General features: G+C 40.5%; 2 protein-coding genes across 3 annotated transcripts in view; one reads left to right on the top strand and one right to left on the bottom strand.

Annotated features, from left to right (window-relative positions):
• The window catches only part of alpk1 (alpha kinase 1), a 96975-nt gene that overhangs the window by 28570 nt on the left and 45563 nt on the right, over positions 1-22842 (top strand). The window contains exon 2 of the mRNA XM_088073702.1: positions 18700-18776. The gene's annotated coding sequence lies outside the window, so the exon portion shown is untranslated. The remainder of the gene's footprint in view (positions 1-18699; positions 18777-22842) is intronic.
• LOC121962248 (RAS guanyl-releasing protein 2-like) overlaps positions 6835-22842 on the bottom strand; it is a 48822-nt gene continuing 32814 nt past the window's right edge. For both annotated transcript variants that reach the window (XM_042512477.2, XM_042512478.2), the window contains exons 14-17: positions 17859-17895; positions 11906-12064; positions 10007-10069; positions 6835-8269 (exon numbers count right to left, since the gene is read on the bottom strand). In XM_042512477.2, the coding sequence (XP_042368411.1) occupies positions 10011-10069; positions 11906-12064; positions 17859-17895 (255 nt within the window). In that variant the 3' untranslated portion in view covers positions 6835-8269; positions 10007-10010. The remainder of the gene's footprint in view (positions 8270-10006; positions 10070-11905; positions 12065-17858; positions 17896-22842) is intronic.

Below are 22842 nucleotides of genomic sequence, written 5' to 3'. Positions count from 1 at the left end.
GAAGACAATTATTTACTTGTAACTGGAGGGGACAAGTACACATCCATCCATTTTTTGTTTATTTGGGTCCAGGTCTCAGTGACAGCAGCTTTAGTAAGGTAGCCAAGAGATCCCTGAGCTCTTCCTGGGAGATCCCAAGGGGTTCCCAAGCCAGACAGGAAATGTAATCCCCCCCAGTGTGCTCTGAGTCTGCCCCAGGTCTCTTCCCAATTAGACGTACCTGACCATTCTTCCACAAAAAGGCATTCAGGAGGCAGCAGATCATTTGGCTGAACCAACTTGCAGCAGTTCAATTTCAAGTTCCTTCCAGATATCCCTAAGGGTGAGCCCAAACACCCTGTGGAGGAAGCTCATTTTGACCTCTTGATTTCACAGTCTCATTCTTTCTGACACCATAACCTACAGGCACTGTCCAAGCCCTCAACTTAGAAAAGACATTTAAACCAGGACAGCTTAGCAATGTCCACATCTCATCCAGCACTGTCCCCTTTCCTCTGCAGAGATTTTTAGCTACCTCATTGACCTCTGCCAGAGAGATGGGCGATTTCTACCAAAACCTCCAGTTCTGACTCCTCCACAGAGTATTGATGTGAGTCGGGTTAGGACTTTTTCAAAGTGTTCCCTCCTCCGCTTTGGGTATATCCCAGTCAAGATCAGCAATTCTTTCTGCTAAAAAGAAGCCTGGGCAAGGCCCTGCCTCCACTTCCTGAGCTGTGTGATAGTTTGCCAAAAAAAAAAAGTCAGTCTCCATGGCACCCAGCAAACTTTATCTATATTCAGGTTGTTCCAGGATGACATAAACTGCTGTCTTTCTGGTTCATGGTACCTGGATACCTACATAAGCTATCCAAACCCAAAAGACCACCTTTTTCAGTTTTGATGGCTTAATCCACAAGCAAGATAGTGTATAAAATTTCAGTGTGCAAAAGTGTAGTAGTTAAATATGGTTATTTTAGAGCATTAAAAAGTCTGATGGCAGCACGCAGGAAAGTCTTTCTGCAGTGTTCAGTCCTGCATCTCAGTGGAATCGTCTGTTGGCTGAAGGTGCTCTGCCAAGACACCTGCACAAGTTTTTGGGGTTTGGCCACATGGTCATCAGCACCCATGGAAAATTTTCATAGTGGCCAGTTAGGGGCCACCGGTTTCTTATTTTGTAGTTAATGTTACTAATTAACTGATGTATATAGATTAATACCAGTACATTTAACATTTTGAGTAACCATGTTTTAATATGTTTTATATTGATGCACATGTGTGAGGCAATTCATTGTTTTCACAAAGACAAATGTACATCTTTAATTTGAAGTATATTGAGTATATTGTCTGTGAGGAACAAAACATTTAATGGGAACAAGCCTTTTGAAGTTTAGGGAAGACTCATGGGTATCGACAGAACCCATTTTTATTTCAATATCTTGAAATGAGAAATCAAGGGATCCCTTTGAAAATGATGATGTCAGTTGTTACCTTGCCAAAATTTTGCCTAAATTTGGAGCATTATTTAGCACCCTTGCTAACAGGCTGTGCTAATAACATTGGTACCAATGTATGTCTTATGTTGTCTAGTTTCACAAGATACTACTACCTTCATGCTAACTTAACAGAATTAGCGCTCCACATCCTCTTTAAGACAGTATTGTCGGCCTACAGTTACGTTTGCCAAAGGGAATCAGTGGGTGAGCCAGCTATTGTATCTGGCTCCCCTTTGGGATCTACGCTGCACCTTATACAAATATGACCTTCTGGCTATTGCTTGGTTTATTTGAGCAAAGAGGCTGGATGTTAATATATTTCGCAATGTATATTTTGGGTCCAATAGTGAACATAAATAAAAACACAATTGGATCAACTGACATGATAGTGATTCTCTCAGATCTCAAAGTTAAAATTAAAATGTATATTCAGACATGCACATAAAAGGTACCAAAGATGGCAAACAAAACTTAGATTCTCCAATCATAAATCAAAAGTGTAACCGCCACTACACGTGTAGGCAACATCAAACAGACCAATGAATAAATGAAGGACATAAAAGCTACAAAGGGCTTAAAATCAGAGGATTATGGAGGTGCTTTGGACTGAAAGCAGACTATTTGATGCATTGAGCGATGAAATATAACTCACCTTTCAGAGCGATGAGGGCCTGCGTTTAGAGAAAGCTCTGTATTGCAGTCATTTATGTACTTTTATAGCCTCTCATACCTGCGCTTTTATGATTACCTCAAAGAAGGAATGTTATATGCACCAAGGCCCTGGTTTCAAATCTTCAAATACCCTGGAGAATGAGAATCAAAGTGACTGTTGAGCAAACACAGAGGTATGCTTGTTGTGTCTCTTTTTTTCGGGGAACTCTTGACAACAGTGCGACCTGGCCGTGCAGGTTGTAAGATAAATGTGAGGGTCACAAGATACAATCTGAGGGTCCTTCAGTCAAAATGCACTTGCTGAGGTTTACTTTCCTCCCTTCTTTCCTCGGCTTGATCCCTCCCTCCTGTCCGGCTGCAGCTTCAGGAATATTAAATATGCAAGCCGTCCCCGCTGCAGATGCGCCGCCATTGATTTTGTGTCAATCCCCGAGGCCGCAGTAACTTGATTTGGTATCACTGATGGCTAAATGAGACTTCTCCAAGCGGGAGACTAGAGATAGAAGAGGTTTCTCACTCTCCATATTTGCAGGTAATATTTATCAATTACACTAATCCCAGCATGGGCTCCTCTACTCATGTTGTCTCTGTCCTCTTAAGACATCAGAGCCTGATTTTACAAGACATTTCGAGAAGTATGACACATAGCGTTGCCTCCTCGTCTCTTTAATTCAGGAAGTCATTAAAAAGCCTTAGAGTATTGAAAGCGCAGTATTAAACCTGACGATTGAAGTGCTTCTTTAATTTTTTATCATTACACAGTAGAGCTAAAGGGTCCGGGCCATATCCCACAGGGTTTCTTTAGAATAAGTTACATTTTCTTAAAGCAATATTCATCATAAGTGATTCGACTCTAATGAGGATTGCAACCCCCCTACAGTGCCGAGCGCTTCACCAGCAATGAGCTTAATGCAATTAAGGCCAAAGCTGTTGCACGCAGTTGACTTTGTGAGTTTGCAGAGCTGCTTCTTGAATGTGGACAAAGACAGATTATGGACTATTTGTCATTTATGAGAGGGGAGGGGGTGTGCAAAAAGGGGGAGGCTTGTCAAATATTTTTTTAAGCAGGGAGGGGAGGTACCTCTGTTAAAAAAAATATAAAATATAAATTATTACTATAATTATTATTTTTTACTTATTATTAAGTACAGATATTATTTTTTGGGACATTTTCCCCTTGCTTTTTAAAAAATATATATTTTTCCAACTCTACCAATTTCTTGCAACTTTCTTGTTTTTTTTTTCCCCCATATTTTGTAAAAGAAGGCAAACCAATTTGTTTAGGGTTCAAAGGTTTACATTTACATTGACACATTATGGATGCTTCCATCAGGGGAAAAAAAAACATGAGCAAATCTGAGCATAGAATAGTGATATTTCATTAAAATCACTTTATTCTATGCGTCTCATAAAATATTTTATGAAAAATGAACTAATTGGCATACACGATAAGAGTGAAAAGCTGAGGTTTTTAACCCTTTGAAACCTGAGCAAATTGGCTTGATTTCTTTCAAAAACATTGGAAGAAGTTACAAGTGAAAATTTAGTGCAAAGAACAAAAAAGTAAGTAAAAAAGTAAAAAGAAAAAATAAAAAGAAAAGAGAAAAAAGGAAAGCAATCCACCTCCTCCTAAATAACATACAGTCACTTAGCAGAGTTTAAGTGCTAGAGCCTATTTTGACTCGTCTTACTTGCATTCAACCTTGTTTCGTTTTTAAAAATGACTTTCAATTTGAGGTGTCACAAAAACTGACGAAACACAATCATAACATGACTGAGGATCTGCGTGCAAAGTGTTGCAGCTGCAGTGATATTGGAGGGTTTTCCTCAGTTTGCCTGCGTGTGTGGGCGAAAGAGAGCATGCGAGGGAACTGTCAGCTTATGAAAAGCAAGCATGAAGCAACATTTCATTTGATTTACAGTGTGTGTCCGGCTTGTGCATATGCATAGGTTTGATTTTTATGGGAAGCAACACGGAGAGAAACGCAGCGCCGTTATCTGCATTGTGAAGCTGCATTGTGATTCACCATAAACCCTAAACAGAGGCTCTGTGTGTTTTTTGCCATATCACTGGCAGTGTTCCCACCTTTTCCTGGTAGAAAGCCCTCCTCCTGTTGAGCAGCTCAACATTGCCACCAAGTGGTTACTTTACGCACATGAGCCCCGCACTTTGGTGAGAGGTTAACAGCTCCAGATGCTTGCAGTCAGTGCACCGCAAGAGGGAACGGCATTGCAGATGCAGGTGTCATGGCGGGTTCAAAAAGACGCGTCAAATCACAGCTTGGCGGAGGTCCCAGTTTTTGATGAGCGGACATCAAATCAATAATCTGTTCATTAGTCTTACAAGAGGAAATCTAAGAGTGATGTGCTGCTGGAGCAAATCAATATTGCATGTGGTTACTCATTGTGCCAAATCCTTTTCTCCATCCATGATAACCTTTTATGTGTATCTATAGCTGCTAAAATGCCTACCTGCCAATATCCCTGGCATAAATAGCCCTCCGTATAGCCCATCAGGGTGATGTGCGCCGCAATCTCCGTCTAATTGCACGAGACTATAAGCTTGTACCATCTGTTGAAGGGGGCATCTTTTGCGTTTCTATCAGGCTCCCGAATCTTCCCTTTCCTTGCAATCAAGGTCGCAGTGCGAGAACAATGAATGAGGTTATTTCTCTCCTGTCCTCATTACTATGTAATTAGCCGCAGTGCTATTCAATTCCCCTTATTTCAGATCAATATCGCATAGGGCTGCCCGCTAAATGGCTGCGACGCCAGGAGGGCTTTTCTATAGCTGAATGGGAGGTATCAATCACTGAGCTAAAAGAGACGTTCGATGCTTGCTGAAGTGATGACCACACGCACACACTTTAAGGCGCGGTCTTGCACAGTTCGGAGGGAAAAGTGGGAGCGAGAAGTGTGATATTTCAACTGGGATATTATGTTGGAGTGTCAGGTTTACGACGCCTCTTTTCGTCTATACCTCTGTATCGACCGCTATTGTGGTAAAGACACAAATCTAGAGATCTTGACTTCATTGCTTGGAGAGACATTGACCAGCATGTCACCTGGTAGAAAGAAGGCCTTTTGTGTGCTTCTGGGGCATCTCTTCTTTTGCTTTATTTGATTTCCTTTGGCACAAGCTTCAGCATGCCACAGGAAATGAATCACAGTTGCATAATCGTGTGGTTAATGCCGAAAGCATCCACGCGTGCGTCCGAGTTTGATAGGCCAAGTTATGAACCCATCACCTCCGCAGTTCAGCAGCTCGTTGTTATCCGACACAGCCCCACATGAGAGCATTTAGCGGTATCATAGCGCTGATGAGATATGAGCCGACTCAAAAGACTGGATATAGCCGGATCGATGTCCCCCCATTGAACCGAGCATACAGAGCGGGAGCCAGGCAATCAGAGGCCCAGACTGACTTCATCTCTGATAATAATTAGATGTGGCACCAACTGCAAGGCTCATTCAGAGGTTGGTTATTAATGTCTATAATAGACAGTCAGAGGACACTGGTCACATGAAGGATGGCAGGAGCGTGCGGTTGTAGAATTGATTTCAACATCTGGAGTGTTTTAGGGATGTTTTGCAACTGCTGCTTCTGTTAGAAAAAGGGTGGAGTTACGACATGATAAAGCAGTTGCGTCAATAAGTAACAATGTGCTCTGGGCTGTTCTAGTGTTCTAATGGGCTATTTTGTATTAAGCAATATTGCATTTTGAGCGCCAGCCAAATCATCTCACACACTGCCTCAGTGAGGACCTCTTTATCTTATGTTTTATTCAACTGGGCTATTTTGATTTGTGCATTCAGTGCGGGAACATATTAAAGGCTGGGAAACAATAGCATTATCAACTGTTGTTAAGTGAGCCTTATCTCTGAAATGTCACCTTCTCAGGATTGGAGTTAAAAACTGCTCAGAGTTTGACTTGACAAGTGTTTTTCAGGTTTGGTTTTGAAAAGGTTCTAATAACCTAAGATTTGCAAGATTTGTTTTCCTGACCCGGAGATTAAAGAAGTGTTTCACTGCTGAAAGATGGCCTTTTTTATATAAAAATAGTCTGTCTGTGCAGTAGAAAGATGCAGATACTTTTAGAATTGTTGCTACATGAACAGAGAAAACAGAGAAAAAAGGGCTGTGGCATTTGCTCAAGGTAGAAAACCTACAACTAATAAATGCTTCCACTGATGTGTGATGCAATGCAAACTTGTCCGTTTAGACAGTGGAAACAGTATAATGGCTAGCTGGTAACAAACAATATATAATATACTATATAGTGTATACTGTACCAGTTGTAGGCCCAAGTGTTTTATGTTGTATCATTAGTGAAAATTAATGTGTTTGGAAAGCTTACCACTGGATAAATGAGACTTGCATTGTACTCCAAATGCAGACACTCATGAAGAATGTTTGGTTTTTTTTGGATTCTTCATTCACCATGGAGGCATGCAAGAAATCTAAGTTTTCTTCACAAATTCACTATAACACATGGTGAGTTACTGATATACAGTCAGTCATTCTGTGGGTGAAGGATTGCTTTAACAGAAATGTAAGTAAGTCAAATAGACTGTATTTTTAGATCAAAGCAGCTGCTAGTGAAAGTGGAATAATAACTTTGATTCATGAGGACTAAAGTGTCCCATTTTAGAGAGACAATACAGACCTTTTTCTCAACCAGAACACATATTAGAGTGACGCCTGCTGCATTTAATACTGGGGAATCGTCTGGGGTCCACAGGGATTAGCATGACATCAGTCTGAAAGATTCATTCACAGAATGACAACAAACATCTTTCGCCAGTCAGGCGGTGACACAGATGGACCAGCAGCTATTTAGATATTTATACAGAAAAATAAATACCAGCATCGGGAGGAGCCTCACTCAATGACAAACCAGCACTTAACAATATGGCACTCGGAAGTCTGAATTCATCTCTGCACAGGCACAAAGCAACAGAAACATTTCTTTCCAATTTTCATGTTTCCTAAATAGCTTTGCGTGCTGCATTAAAAAAAAAAAGATGAAAAATCAAAAATCCTGTCTGGCCAGAGAATAGAGCCATGACGGGAGAAGCATGCAGGATAAAAAAAACAACAAAATACATCTTGCATCAAAACAGATTTTCAGGGAAATAATATAAGATTTATACACTGCTGTCAAATGAAAAGCTTCCATTTTGGCATTATTCTTTTGATTATTTTATTTTTACTGACAGAAATTCAGAAACTGATCGATGAAATCAGCGGGAAGTTAACCAGCCCCCTGCTCTCTGCTGTCAACATACAGTCTTTATTGGGAGGAAATGAGATCTTCATCTGACAGCAGCTTTTCACTGTTTGTGCTACATTCACAGTACTGCAAGAGTACAAGACAGTACTGTACACTGAAAAACAACACCACGGCAATAACTATAGGACAGTTACTGATATCCAGGTAAACATGACAAAAATATAACATTGTTCAAAGTCCGTCCTAATTATAACTGTACACACAGTCATTTTCTTTTGTCGGCCAAACACTTGCTTTTGTCATCATGCTTCAGACAGGTACCACAGATCAACAATATTTTATCTGACATCAAAATTGGCCCTATTATTGGTCCATTGAAATGTATTCCAAAACAACATGAAAGACGATAAATAGCTGTCAGACAAAGAAGACGGTAGCTTTGTCGGGGTGGCAGGTTTACATTCTTGGCAATAACAGCACCTCTTTTATGTTTTTAGAGAAAGAAAAAATAGACAGCCATTCCAATTTGCAGCAAAGTGCACTCAAATTATGAACTGACTTAAACATTCCACCAAGAAAATACAATTTTATGGATTTTTTTTCTTTTTATATATAGTAACAATAACACTCTTGGTCGACATATAATCCAAATGCAGAAATTGTACACTATACAAAGACATTCCATTCACATTGGTCGTCACATTCATGTGAGTTGTTGTTGCAGTACGTGTCCACTGAGTGGCAGCATGTAGGTATCCTGGCTTGTGTTCAGTGCAATTTCTCATCAGTGTTGAGGGGTTGTAAACACTGACAAACTGTAGCACATTCCGTGTCTGGCTCCCGACAGTCGCTCATTTGGCTTCTTCTTGCACACCGACCGTAGGAGGGATTCTGAAATAGAGAGCTGGAGACTGTCACTGGCCTGTTCATCAAAATCAGACACAAGTTCAAGGGTGCTGCGAGGATTGTGATACTGATACATCCAGTGGTGCAGGTTGAAATATGGAAGGAATATGTCTGCATGAAAACACATCAACACTGTGATAAATTTGTGTAATGGCAGCGTCCCGTAGGAGGCTGGATCACCAACCAAACTCGAAACCTGAACCTCCAGGGGGTCCCGGGGAGCCAAACATTCCCTGTGTGTAAGCGTTTGTGGCTATCTGACTCACAATAATTTGATTTCGGGAATATGCACCAATTTATATCAACTGAAAAGATCAAGGGCCTTAAAGTGGTGATTATCATCCTAAGAGCCTGCCTAAAAACATAGCCTTAAGAACATTACAATATATTTTTGCCACAAACTAATTGCTCATTTTTGCCCCAGGGCTGCCTTGTAGGCTGGTGCATCCATGGTCTTTTTTCATAAGGCCTATTTTGTTGTTCAGCTGGTCATTTCCTAAGTTATGCATTGGTCATAATAGAGATGAAGACACTGCATCTTTAACAATAATGGTGGGAAAGAAGAACATTTTAACAGGTTTAATTTTTGCTTTTATCTCCAATCACTCAAAATACTGATTACGTTTTTTTTATCTGCAGGCCTGTAAAAATGATTTAAATAGAATAATTTGTGGAGACCATTTAATGGCTTTTTTTAATTTGAACTGCTCACAGCTCATATTCACATGCGAACTGTGATTTTAAATAGGCACTGGTGTGTTTTAAAGGGTCACAAGCTAAAAAGGTCAGCAGATGATATGAAATCATTGTCATTCCTGTGCAGCTTCACTCTATTGATCTCTTTATTTGGATAGTCTAATTTTAAAGGGACAGATTGATATTCTGGGAAAATTTGCTCTCTTGCAATCAATTACCATGCTCAATGCCATGAACCCCCATGTTAAAATACCCATTTTTACAACAGAAATAAGCATGTTTACAGCCTGGCACAAGAAAACAGTCCTGGTCTCTGGGATATAGACACTTTTTCCTGTAATTTACTGTATGGGGGGGGGGTTGAATTTCTATATAAATCACTTGTTTAAATGTTACTAAATCTCAAAGTTTTGCATATTTAAGGGCATGGTGGCTTTAAGTTACAGCTGGGTGCCATCTATACGTTCATTTCTGACACCAAGAAAGCAACATGGCAATGGAGTCCACAAACCAATGGGGGACATCATAATGTCTGTGTCCATTATTTTATACAGTATATGCTCTGTCCAAATGAAACAAAATCTGTTTCCCAGCAGAAAGTAGTCTTTTAAACCCACAATATATCATTTTTACACATTGGGTTTTGTGTGGTTGATACAAACAAGGTTTCACATGTTCATGAGTGAGCTGTAGAGGTGCTTGTAGGCAGATTTTGTTACATTAGCACAGTCCCTGTCCCAAGTCTTTATGCTAAGCTACGCTAACCGGCTGCTGGCTGCAACTACATATTTAGCGTACAGATGTGAAGGTGGTATCAATCTTCTCATTTAACTCTTAACAAGAAAGCAGATGAGGGTATTTCCCAGCATGTGGTTCCATTTCTTTAATAGTCAGCAATCGTAACACAGATGTTCATTAAATGTATCAGTTTGCTGATTCTGTGATTAGGAACACAGATGATGATGTCAATAACAATCATAGTTGAAATGCAGCGAATAGTGTGAGAATTGGACTTTTCTCTCTCACCTGGTTATAGGTGGACATCAAACACTCCCTCCTCCACTGTCTCTATGTCCTCTTCGGCAATTACTGATGAAAACAGAGAAGGTGAAATGAGGAATAGATTGGTCAATCAAATGAAAATGCAAAACACGGCCTAAAGCTAATGAAAATATGTGGCCTTCGTCTATTTACTGTGCCTTTTCATTTGTCTCAACGCTGTTTAGTCCATTGATCAAACTGCTTCACTGTGATATAAAAGCCAGGCAGGGCACCACTTTTGCTAATGTTCAGATGAAAACACTGCACCTATGAGTCACTGGCCTCTCCACAGTGGGCCAATCACATTTCCATTGCAAATTACACTCTATTGTTTGAGAATATCTTCCAAATGTCAGTGCTCCATATGCTTGGAGGGAGACAAAAGCAGCGTTCAAAGAGGTGGAGGTTTGTGACATGAGTGCTAAAAACGGGTTGTAGAAATTCCTCTAAGCTATTCTTTTCTGAGAGCAAGGCTGCATCAGACTGTTTTGTGAAAGACAATTTGATTTTCTTGCAAATGTTTTGGTACATTTCAGTATTCAGGGTTTTTTTTTTGTGTACTATACTACATTGTGTCGAATGTAGCATATTCGAATGCTGCATGTATGTTGCATGGAAACGACTGAAGCTTGGCACCTAAATATGCCGATAATCAACCTTAAAGGTTAGGAGTGAGATATTAAAGTCTAGATCTAAGACTAAACACTTAATAGAAATACTGCTCCCAAATTTTGGTGGCAAATTTGGTCACTGCTGGTTTCCATTGGCACGCTGGCTGCAGGGATGCCCGCCAGAGCTGTTGCCCTCGAACTGATTTATTATGCTTCTGTAGGACATCTCTAATGTTGTTTCACTGAATTTGGCACTACATCCAACCAACCTTACAACTGTAGAGACCACATGTAACCACACTTGCTTAGAACCTCCACATCCACCATCTACATCTGCAAGATCATCTTAGATCAGAAGTTTCTCAGAGTTTGGCAGTACATCCAACCAACCTCACAACCACAAGTAGCCAGTTTTGATGACAAACTGCTGTTGGGCAAGACCCTGGTGAGGACAATGAGCATGCTTATGAGCTTCTCTGACATGGCTTGTGACAGTTTGTGCAGAATTTCTTCGGTTTTATAGAACAATTGGTTGCATCAGCCATTCTGGTGGCTGGTCTCAGACAATCTTGCAGGTAAAGATGCTGGATGTGGAGGTCCTGAGGTGGTGTGGTCGCATATTGTTTGCTGTTGTGAGGCTGGCTGGATGTACTGCCAAATAAATGGAAATGGCATTGGAGATGGCTTATGCTTGTGACATGAACAGCAACCTAAAAACTTGTGTCTTCTGTGGCATAGTGTTGGACCAACACTCCACAGGCCACAATCAACAACCTGATCAAATCTATGTGAGGATGTGTTGCACTGCATGAGGCAAATGGTGGTCACACCAGATACTGACCGATTCTTTTGGGTATCTGTGACAAAAAATACATCATTTGAAATCCTAATAAAGCTATTTTTGAGGTCCTGGGCTGGCGTGGTTTTGAGGACGGTTGGATATACTGCCAAATTTCAGGAAAGGACATTGGAGAAGGCTTATGTAGTATTGTGTTGTTTGATAAAACTGCACATTTTAGAATGGCCTTTTAATGTGACCATCACAAGGCACTCCTGTTTATCAATGACTTGTTCAGTTAGTATTTAGATATGCTACATGCGGTCACATGGATGGATTATCTTCACCTATCATCTTCCTCCATCTCACTAACACAGATTGTAACAAATTTGTGACCAAAATCTAAAAAATATATATCTGTTGAGTGCATAAAAAAGTCTTAGATCTTTAACTTAAACCTGTAAAAAAAAAACGACATACATGAGCACCACGTACCTGTGTTCTGCAGGCTGGGTGGGGTGTTGGCAGGTGGAGGGAAGCTGTAGGATCTGGCCTGGAGTACCGGCGGCGTCTCGTGGCTGATGCTCTTTGTCCTCTTCCGGCACTCAACGGCCAGACGGCTTCGGCAGGCCTTGTGGCAGTTCACCCCACAGGCTGCCGCCGGAGTGTTCATGTGGCAAGAGAAGGACGGTGGTAGAGAGAGGTGACGGGAGAGGAGGAGAGGACGGGGGGTTCGGGGGAGAGGGAGAGAGAGTCGCCGAGAGAGGAGGCGAGAGGGGAAGAAGAGAGGGGTAGGCCAGGAGCGAGGAGAAGATGGGGAGCCGGGTGGAGAAAGAGGGAGAGGGAGAGGGTCAGACAGAGGGATGGGTGCAAACAGAAACATCGGGGCTAATGGAAGAGCTAGTGGTGACAGCAAAGAGCTTCGACACGGCATGCAGACACAAGAACACTCGCACATGCACACGCTGAGGCCAACTGTGCCTGACAACAACTCTGTCAACAAGGGGGAGTCTGAGAGGAGAGGAGCGATGGGTAATCAAGCAAAGAATCACGAAAACATAAGTCAAAGAACTAGTTTTGTCACAGTGACCAGAATTTCCTTTTTTTCCTTGACACCACTGCAACAGATTTCCCTCAATGATTAAATCTCAGACAATTTCAACACTTCAAAAAATCCCATGTCATGGCCACCTCTTGGCAACATGATAGGCTTGTTAAAAAGATAAAATTCTTTCTCTCCTTCACTCAGGAAATGTGTTACCCTTTTCATCCATGATGAACTAGCTACCTTGAAATGCTGATGTAGTGGCAATTTAAAATCATCTTCTCAGCTGTTCACTGCATATTTTTCTCTTGGTTTGAGGCTCTGACTTTGCTATGTTATTACAACACCCAGAAATAATGATTGGCACTGAGCGTTTCTGCAAACCATGAATTCTTTACATTTGCACCCTATTATGTAGTGGATATGTTCAAACTTAATGTGTCAACAACACTGTGGTTAATGTGTGGTTTGGTTTATGCACAAAAATCACTTAGATAAGGTCAGGAAAATATGCCTCCAAATTTCTACTTTAAAGAGTAACTCAACACCCAAGCCACTTTTTTCCAGCTGAAAGGTAATATTTATTTAGTATATAGTAGTGTTGTTGATTGATTCAGGTCCAATTCTTGACATCTTAGTGCAAAGTATTAAAATTCTACATATTGTGTATAAATATGCTTAATGACTGCACTCTAAAGGTTGAGACCTGCTATTGCAATTGAATTTTCCTATCAGCTAATAGCAGGAGCCTGCTTTCAACACCAACTGAGCCCCCTGTCGCCGACTACTTTGTGTGTTCAGGGTAAGGGAGGTGCTGCGGATCAAGAGGCGACACGATTGGGTGACTGTAGGTGTCTAGGGCCACTCCTCCCAGCCCTGCCCCTTTTGAGACTTTTTTCACATTCATGGGAGGAGGCACTCATGCCAAAAATAGGGGGGCATAGTAACTCTTTAAACAAACAAATTTAAATCAATAATGCAAGCCTACTAAACCAATTGTTTAGTTGGTTGCATTGACAATAAATCCAATAATGGTGATCTCATATTTGCCATACTATATAATAAAAGATGGAAGATGGCAACTCAGGCTTTAGATCCAAGCTATAGACCTGACAGACATCACAACATTGCCAACTCTGTGTCCCCTTTTGGGGGAAAGAAAGCACTATCACATCGGGAGAGAAATGGAAATATGGCAAAAAGCTGTGGCGGGTTAACCAACCACGCTGCGACTGAGGCACTTAATATATGTGAGTATTCACAGTCATTGTGGTAAATCGCTAAATGATGCTGGTGTCAGTTCCAACAAACGTTAGCTTGAGTGGGAGGCTGCTGCAGTCAGAGTACAGCAGCCAAGATCACACAGTTGGCTATTAACAGGTTGATTATTTACACACAACACTTACAGTAATTACAGTGATCAATCAAACATAGATGTCTGGATAAGTGTCATCTGGCCACTGTGTTGGGTCATTCAACCACTTGGATGAGGGGAGACTGAAGGGACGTGACAACGATCAACCTTAATTTATCGCAAGCGCTCATGTTCAAGCAAGGTCTCAAAACAATTTTCAGACATGTCCATTAAACAAATGTTTGTTTAACCCTTTGAAACCTGGATCAATATCAGTTTTCTTATGCAGCATTCAGACATTTTTAACAAGTATTTACACCTTTGAACCCTGAGCAAATTGGTTTGACTCTTTCAAGAACATAGCAAAAAAGGCAACGAGCAACTTGGCAAGAGATGTCCCACAAATTGCAAGAAAGAGAACAGTTATCTGGCGACAACATTCCAAGAAGCATTGCAATGGATATTCAAAACATTAGCAGGTTTATTTCTGTTGCAGCCACCGCACTAGCCGTCATTATTTCCAGTCCAAGGTGATGCAGGCGTGTTATGGAGCGATAATGGAAAGGCAAGCCTCTTATAGATGGGAGCGGCCAGGTGTGAGGGATTTCTGGGAGGTGATAGTCCATTGTGGATTCGGAAACTTCTGAATGATCCACTCAACTTTTTAAGAGTCATGCGATGCGATAACACCACTTGTAGCACCTGCAGGATCATGCCTGAGGGAGCCAGTTCCTACTGAAAAGCGCATCGCCATAGCATCATGTGACCTATAAAAGCCCCAAAAAAGTGTATCCATTGCAGTTTTGCCAAATATGGCTTTTTTGAATCGCCTGAAATACTTTTTGGAAATTGATGTGTTTCCATCAGGTGTATTTTATATTCGCAATATCAATTTGAGGGTTAATGGAAACCCACCTGGACTAACAACATCCAGAGACACTGAGAAGCCTCTCAGGGTCTAAATATCTAAAGTCTACCACTGCAAAACACTCATCCAACTACACACACTAAGGATTCTGAACACACTGCGCTCCTGCTCTGCAAAGGAAGGGCAATTCATTTCAATTATGTCCCAGCCGCTCTCTCTACCTCCCTGAGTATAGCCTAACAATGGTAATGGGGATGAATGGCTGGGGGGGGCTCTCTCATTGACTTCCTGTGGTCTCATTAATGCACTTGAACAAGCAGGAACCTTCCCAGTAACACTCGGAGACATACATTCCACTCGCCCATCTCCGCTCCTCTGTGGAATAGAGTTTGGGGGCATCAGTGTGTGATGTCTTTTCACCTGTCTGAGTGATTTTTCACTCCTTTGTCTAAATAGCAGCAGTCATACAAGCATATGTGCAACACTGGGAGTAAAAAAAAAAAGATTTAAGAGGAGCATGTCTTGTATTAAGAAATTAGGCGTTAATAGAATAAGAATTTTTTTTCTCTTAAACACGAGGCGCAGGGTGAGCACTGCTGTGAACAGACCAAGAGACCTCAAGGGCCCCAACAGAGCATTAATTACTCTAGTTGCTATGCAACTCATATGTTTGATGGTAACTTGCAAGCTTTTTAATTAGCTTTAGTCAACCTAAAATGAACCTGACTGAATGGAGGAAGTAGTTAACATTGGGAATGTAGGACAGTTGGCAAATGTGTTTTGGTTTTTTTCCCCAAGGAACGAATGAATACATGACATACATACACATGCATGAAGGTCCCATTTCTAGGACTAGTATTGCGCTAATTATGTTTATATGCACATTTCAGTGGAGCTACAGTTATGGGTCGATTAGGCCATTTAATTGGACTGCTGTCCTCGTCCCAGTATACATGCAATAGGAGAGAATCGATTTATTGACAGAAGTATGTCCAACTCTACCAAGGCAGGTGGAGACATGTCCTCTTTCAGCTAGTTGCAATAAACCTATATTATTTATACAGTCTATAATATAGACCGACATCATCACAACTGTTTGTTTACAATAACTTTGGGGTAGAAAACTGCATCATCACATACATATAATCAAACAACGCTGAGCCCTAACTGATTAGTTCTAAGTTCCAAGTTGCATGTCCGTCACCTGAGCCAAAATTAAAAACACAAGTCCCTCTTCAATGTTTGAAATGTTTTGTAGCACACCCCCCAAGTAACGAACAGCCCCTATCCCTAGCCACTGAGGGAGGCTAGCACGGCGACAAGGAGCATGATGCACAGAATGCCTAGTCCAGTTTAAATATGACTGACGTGTTTATGTGACAGAGTAGCTTAACTCTCAATCGAATTAATATTAATTAATTAATATTAATCCGATAAAGCCTGAGAAATTTGATTTAATCTGATTTCAGAAGGACATATATGTTTTCATGTATTTTAAAAGTCCAGTTTTAGTCAGACTTACACAGTAATTCGACTTTTTCCAACGTCATGTAAATCTACTGAGTGATACAGTAATACTTAACTTTTTTTTACAAAAAAAAGGAGAAACAGATGTTTGTGCAAAGAAATAAATGAATAAAAGGCAGTCCATTCAGGATGTTATGATTGCAACAAGTGATGCAAATTCAGTCAGTCCCTGTGAACTCTGCACAGCCTTTCAGTTTTATCCAGTCACTGCAACTTCACCACATATTTAACAATTTCTAAAGGGTAAAATCTCATTTAGGAGAAGAGAGTTGGCAAATGACTTTTTTTTGTTTTTTTAGAAAAGAGGAAAAAGTGAATACATGACAAACATATACATACATGTAGGACCCATTTTTAGGACAGTTATTGCACTGATACAATAATATTTAACTTCTTCCAGATACTAAAGATACTATTTGGGGGGAAAAGGAGATATATAAAATCATATTATATAAATAAAATGATATAAAAAATGATGTCATATTTTATTTATTGTGGCTTCACCACAAGTGGCAAATATGACAAGTAGGAATTAATTTTACATTTTGCTGTGTTAGCTCACACTAACTGGGCAGAGAGAAAGGTCCAATCACTGCAATTTTACCTTAAATTTGACTCCTTAAATCACAAATAGGTTCTAATTTTGTGTGAACTATTAAATGCTCATAATAATAAACTCTCAATCTGTGCATCAAAGCTATTTAATTGCAAAACAATGCCTATAAACACTGAAAAATGCAGTGCAGTCTTTTAGAAAAGCTGCCATAAAGTCAGGCTTTTCAGGCCCCAACAATCCTAAAAAAAACAGCCTGTGATATCCTGGAGGGACTGAAAAGGTGCTCACACACACACACACACACACACACACACACACACACACACACACACACACACACACACACACACACACACACACACACACACACACAGCCTTGCACTTTAAACAGCAGTTGAAACTAATTTGTTGACCAATTGACAAAGCAATGAATCCCTGCCTGTTAAATAACTGCCCACTTTTAACTTCTCCCATTCATAAAGCGGAGCTGTAATCAATCACTTCTCCAAACACTCTAACAGATGGAAACTTGCACGATTTGCATTTTAGATTTGGCATGGTTTTCAATTTTTTTTTTTTTGCTTGACATCTGGGTGGAAACATATGCAGCTCCAGTTATTTAGTGTGCTGCATATTATCACTACTCAATTTTTTGAGCGTCAGCATGGACCACCAGAAGCACAACCATTGAGGGGAAAGATGTTTGTGTGTGTTGTGTGTGTGTGTGCGTGTGCGTGTGCGTGTGCGTGTGTGTGTGTGTGTGTGTGTGTTTAAGGCTAATGAGGATGAGGTTGCCTGCCTGTATGTGCATTTGTGAAATGAAGCAGCTTCTTCAAACACTGGTCTACCGGGAGCCTTGAGAGGGCAAATAATAGTTCTTTATGTGTGGTGTGGTCTCAGCTGATGGAGCTTATCCAGCTTTGTGTGTGTACACATACGTTAAGAGTGTGTTTTATTTGCTATTGTTTCTGTGATGATGACATTTGCTCAGCACTTAACCTTTGTGGATCTTTTTGTGTGTGTGGGGAGGGATTTGGAATCAATGGCATCAAAGGAGAATCACTAATTCCTTTAAATCAAAGTGAATTGCTCTCTTACCTTTACACTTGTAGCCTTGCTTGTAGAATCCCCATATCTGCACAGAGTCGGAGAGAAATAAAAGGGCAGCGGGGGTGGGTGTTAATTAGGATGTGTTTTCATTTCATCAGGGTGATGCAGCAATTACAGAGAGATCTGAGCTGACAGAAGGCCGATGTTAAAGGTCCACTATTAAAGGAATTAATGCTCTTTTTAATGCCTCTTTTTAATTAATTTTGGTTAGCTGATTGCATTTTTGTTAACACAATGATTCAATTTTTAGCCACTGCAGTTTCAGTCATTCAGACATTTTTTGTTGTAATCAAATGAATCTGGTGGGAAGGGTTTTATTTTTTCATATATAAAGTATGAGAAAAACTGCGGAAAATAATAAACGCAGCTTTAAAAATATTCAGAAAGCGAAAAATTAACCAAATAATACAAATAACATACAAATGATAAAGCTTTCGTATCATATAGTAAGCTTTCCTTTTAGGTTTCTGTTCAATAAAGTTTCAACCAGTGCCAGAATGTGTCTTGGTACATTTCCTTAAGTACTGCACTAAAGTACAAATTTAAGGTACTTGTACCTTACTTGAGTATTTATATATTATATCATCTAATACTTCCACCCACCTACCCTGTACTATATCTCAAAGGTAAATATTGTGGTCTGCTGTTTTCTCATACTTTTGGTTGACTACAGCGTTATTGTGTTTTTACACGTTTAGCTGTAGTTTGTGTTAATTTCCTCCTTTCACAAAAGTTAAGCATATAAATACAAATGCAGCATCCTTGGAAGTTAAGATTATTGTCCTTCAGCTAATATACATAAATTTTTTTTTTGTTTTTTATGCCTTAGGGACAGATGCAGCGTGAAAGGGGGAGAGAGGGGATGACATGAAGCAAAGGCCTGGAATCGAACCCACTATTGCAAAGGTATTGCCTTTCATTTATGGGATGCATATGGGGGCACAAGAAAGTGTCCACAAATGATGATATTAAGTCTAAGTTAAGCAAAATGAAGTATTAAGTCCTACAAACCCAAAATTGAATATCCTCATTTGAGGATGCAGCATCACAAGAGGTACAACCACTGGTTTTGACACACTATCTTAAAGGACTAGTAGTTTTGCACAGTTCAGTCTGTGAGCTACAAATATAATTACCATCTATAATTATATATATTTAAATATATTTAAGATTAATGTCCTACTTAAGAGACAACCATTAGCTTCTATTCATGTCACAAGTGTAAAAATCAGAAAGACTTAATTAACGGAGTAATATTGTGAACTGGGGCTGTTTGAAAATTGCAGGTATGTTCATGGACCCTCTGACAAGTTTTTAAATATCTAAACTGACCTCTTTACATGTTTTGCCTGTACCTTTTCTGTCAGCCATCTTTGAATGCACCACAATGTCTCTAAGTTATCGTGAACACTGAACTGAAAATTATAGAAACCAATAACTGCAGGAAGGGAAGGAATTTTATCTAAAAAATTGTGCTTAGGTACGTGGTCGGCAGTAAAGAGGCAGTACACACATTTAGCAGTTAATGGGCTAAAACATGTTTAAACACCCATACAGCTCACATCTCGATATACCCCATTGATGCTGAATAAGCGAGCAAAGGCTGGAGTTAAAAATGAAGCAAAGGGGCACAGTGGACCAGAGAGAGATGTAGGCTGAGAGAGAGAGAGACGGAGGGAAAGAAAGGCATAGAGAGGAGGTTGGCGGGACAGAGGGGGCGGAGGGGGAACGACATCAAGCGGGACACAGGGAGCGCACAGACAGTGGGGGAACAATGACATGAAAGAGCCAAGCTGGAGATCACACACTGCACTGGCACATCTGAGGAGGCACAAAATATCCTGACCTCTGCACACTCACACACACACACACATGCATGCAAACACATACACTTGTTGCTGCACGAATACACACAAACACAGTTGGAAACGGCAAGCGCAGCCAGAGGCGCTACAACAAAGAGAAGTCAGTTACGAGCCGAACATCTAAACACAACTATCATCACACCTCTGCCTACACTGACTGACCTTTACTGCCTCTGCGGATGGCAAAACACAATGCACTGCAAAGAAGAGCTTGAGACATACTGACTTTCCTTTCACCGATTTACTGCAAGCCTTTAGAGCACTGTACTATAAATCTAGGAATGATTTGGCAGACTCCTGTGTTTTATTTTGATGGAAATGTGCCATTTATTTCCAACAGTTACACATTTAATATTTGAAATGCACTCAGAGATATTCATGGTTCTAGCTCGTGTTCAAATGCATATAAATGAAATCCTCCAAGCAGTTGACTGTTTAATAACTGTAGGTCCATGAGGGGGGGTCATAGTGGGGGCAAAGGGGGCCCTAGAAAACCTTGGAATTAATTGTTTGATTCTGTTTGCAGTTTCTTTTTTATTTCAAGGTTGATAGTGTCCTAACTACATTAAAATTGGCTGAATAAATTGTTTTAAAAGACAAAATTTGTAAAACAAAAAAATAATAATACAAATGAAAATAAATAAATAAATGAACGAATAACAGTAATGATGATAAATACGTAGAAGCTCCCTGAGGTCCCTCCAGCCCTATAGGCACAAAATGGTTTAGTCTGCCCCTGCACTGTCTCTTAACACTGCTTGAGCTGAATGAGTAACTTATTTTGGTGGAATACCATCATACACTGTCATGTCATGTCTTTCCTATATCAAGAAAGAAAGGAAACACAAAGAAAACTTTGGGAAAAAAAAGAAAGGTCCAAAACAGAGGCATGGATTAAGAGAAGGTGGACAGGGGGGCTAAAAATAATGCTTATGCATAGGGCCATGAATTTGGTGGTACATCCCCTGGTCCATTAATGTAATCAGGGAATTTTGAGCACAAAAGTGTTTTCTTTTCTAAATAATGCAGGAGTTGCTGTTTTAACTACAAAAAGCGCCTTCTATCTTTTCCTATTATAATTATATTTAATATTTAAAGAGTGCCAACACTCACATGTGACTCTGCTCACAGCGAGTGCAGATAAACAGACGCAGTGAGGAGAGTTTTCACTTGACATTTGATAAACTCACATTTTTGGCATTCAGCTACTACCCTTTTTTAAGTGATGTAAAGTATGTTGACAGGCTCACAGGACACTTTGGCATATTGACCATTAACAGTACTGGGGAAACACAAAACAAGCAAAGTTTAACTTTAAGTTTTTTTAAGTGTCTACAGTATATATAACATTATGAAGATGGAGGCTTGGGAGCATATCTCACTCCTCTGTTGTTCAAGCAAGTATTTCCCCAAAACTATCCCTTTAACTTCTGCAACATGCAAACACAGAGATGAAAAAATTTCAGTTTATGAAACTTGAAGACTCTCTCTTTTAAATCCTTCCTCCACACTGGGTGCGCGACCTAAACAGGACTGAACATATTCCAGTGTAGAGACTGCAGACTTAGTGTGCATGTTGCTGACAAATAGACTGTGTCATCATCTGTAAACTGTTTGTGTGAGTTGGTTTGAGAACAAATTGTGTTTAGCTGGTCTCACAAGGACTGGAGACAGATTTGTTTTTGGCACTTCCCTCTCCAAATCTGAAACCCTGCAGGAAAAGGTCGCCCAAACAAAGTAATGGATGGCTTGTTTACAAGTGCTGGTTTCCAGTATGAACCTAAATGCACCAGATAAAAAAGAGGATTTTTGAGTCACTTCTTTTTCTTTGCTCATTGCCTTCCTCCCATATTTTTGAAAAAAAAAAAAATCGAACCAGTTGGCTCTGGTTTAAAAGGGTTAAAAGAACAGTAAATGCTTCTGCTCTTGTTACTTTATTATAGCCTAGAGAGACATTTTCCCCCAGTGAGATCATTTCAAATATTTTTCAGTCGGGTTGAAAAGAAGAAGAGATTTTGACGACCTTTTTTTTTTTACTTTTCTTATTCTGATTCCACGGAGCTTAACTGTCAAAAAGCCCTAAAGAGACTTATGCATCTCTGTCTGCAATATCTCATATAAAAGTGCCCTGCGCCTCCAGCTACAAACTTTGCCCTACTCTCCAGAGATGAAAAAAAAACATACACTCTGATGTGTCTCCTCGCTTGGTGCGTTTAGTGTAAAACTCATCTGTGTGCCATTAATTAGGGTTGCGGGCGTCGGATTACGACTATCTGCGTGAGATGGTGAATTCTGCTGTGTTTACAGAAGGGCCAACTTTTGTAGTTTGAGACAAGAGCTGAAAAAATGGGCTGCAGGGGGAAAATATTATTTTTGCACAGGTGCCAAGAGGAAAGCACTAGCAGAAGAGGAAGTGGCTAGTGTATCTGCCTCTGCCACACACACACACACACATTCAAAGGAAGAAGTGTGCTGCCAGAGTCCTTATCTTTTTCCCTGCCCTCTATTCCCAGTTTCCCCCTTGTGATGAAAATGCTCGAGTCCCCACCCCCCCACCCACCCCGGAGAGTGTGTCTGCCTAAATAAGTGCTCCTTTGAGTGTTAATGAAAGCCTGTACACATAATCTATAGTGTACTTCTTTTTGGAGCATCCTCTCTTTATGTGTACTACAGACAAATGAGTGGGATGTCATTTCATTGTCTGCAGTTCAATGCGAGGGCCCTGTTCCTGTTCTCATTACAGCTGAGTGCTGACTCACTGCCTGTGTCTAAATAACACACACATCCTTGGGGGACTTTGGGGAATGTTAAGGACCAGAGGACACACACGCACACACACAGATGTAACACTGCTGCAGAGGAGGGTTATCATCTCGCCCAATTACCTTCCTCCCATATTTCCCAGAATGCAACTTCAGCAGCATGCAGCTATAGCTCAAAGTAATTGGCATTGCCCTGACCCGACCTGACAGAAGGAACCCCTAAGAGATGTGGCTGATCACGCGCCGTCGCCGCCAACTGCAAATAATGAAGTGCAGATTGTCTCTGTGGCTACACGGCTATGGAAAGGCACAGCTGACCTTTGACCTTTTCTAACAAACTGTGAC

This window comes from Plectropomus leopardus, chromosome 23 (genome assembly GCF_026936395.1).
Source record: "Plectropomus leopardus strain MGB_pleo_1.0 chromosome 23, ASM2693639v1, whole genome shotgun sequence".
NCBI lineage: Eukaryota > Metazoa > Chordata > Actinopteri > Perciformes > Serranidae > Plectropomus > Plectropomus leopardus.
Note: the sequence above shows the minus strand (reverse complement) of the source record. Positions and strands in the feature narration are given on the sequence as shown.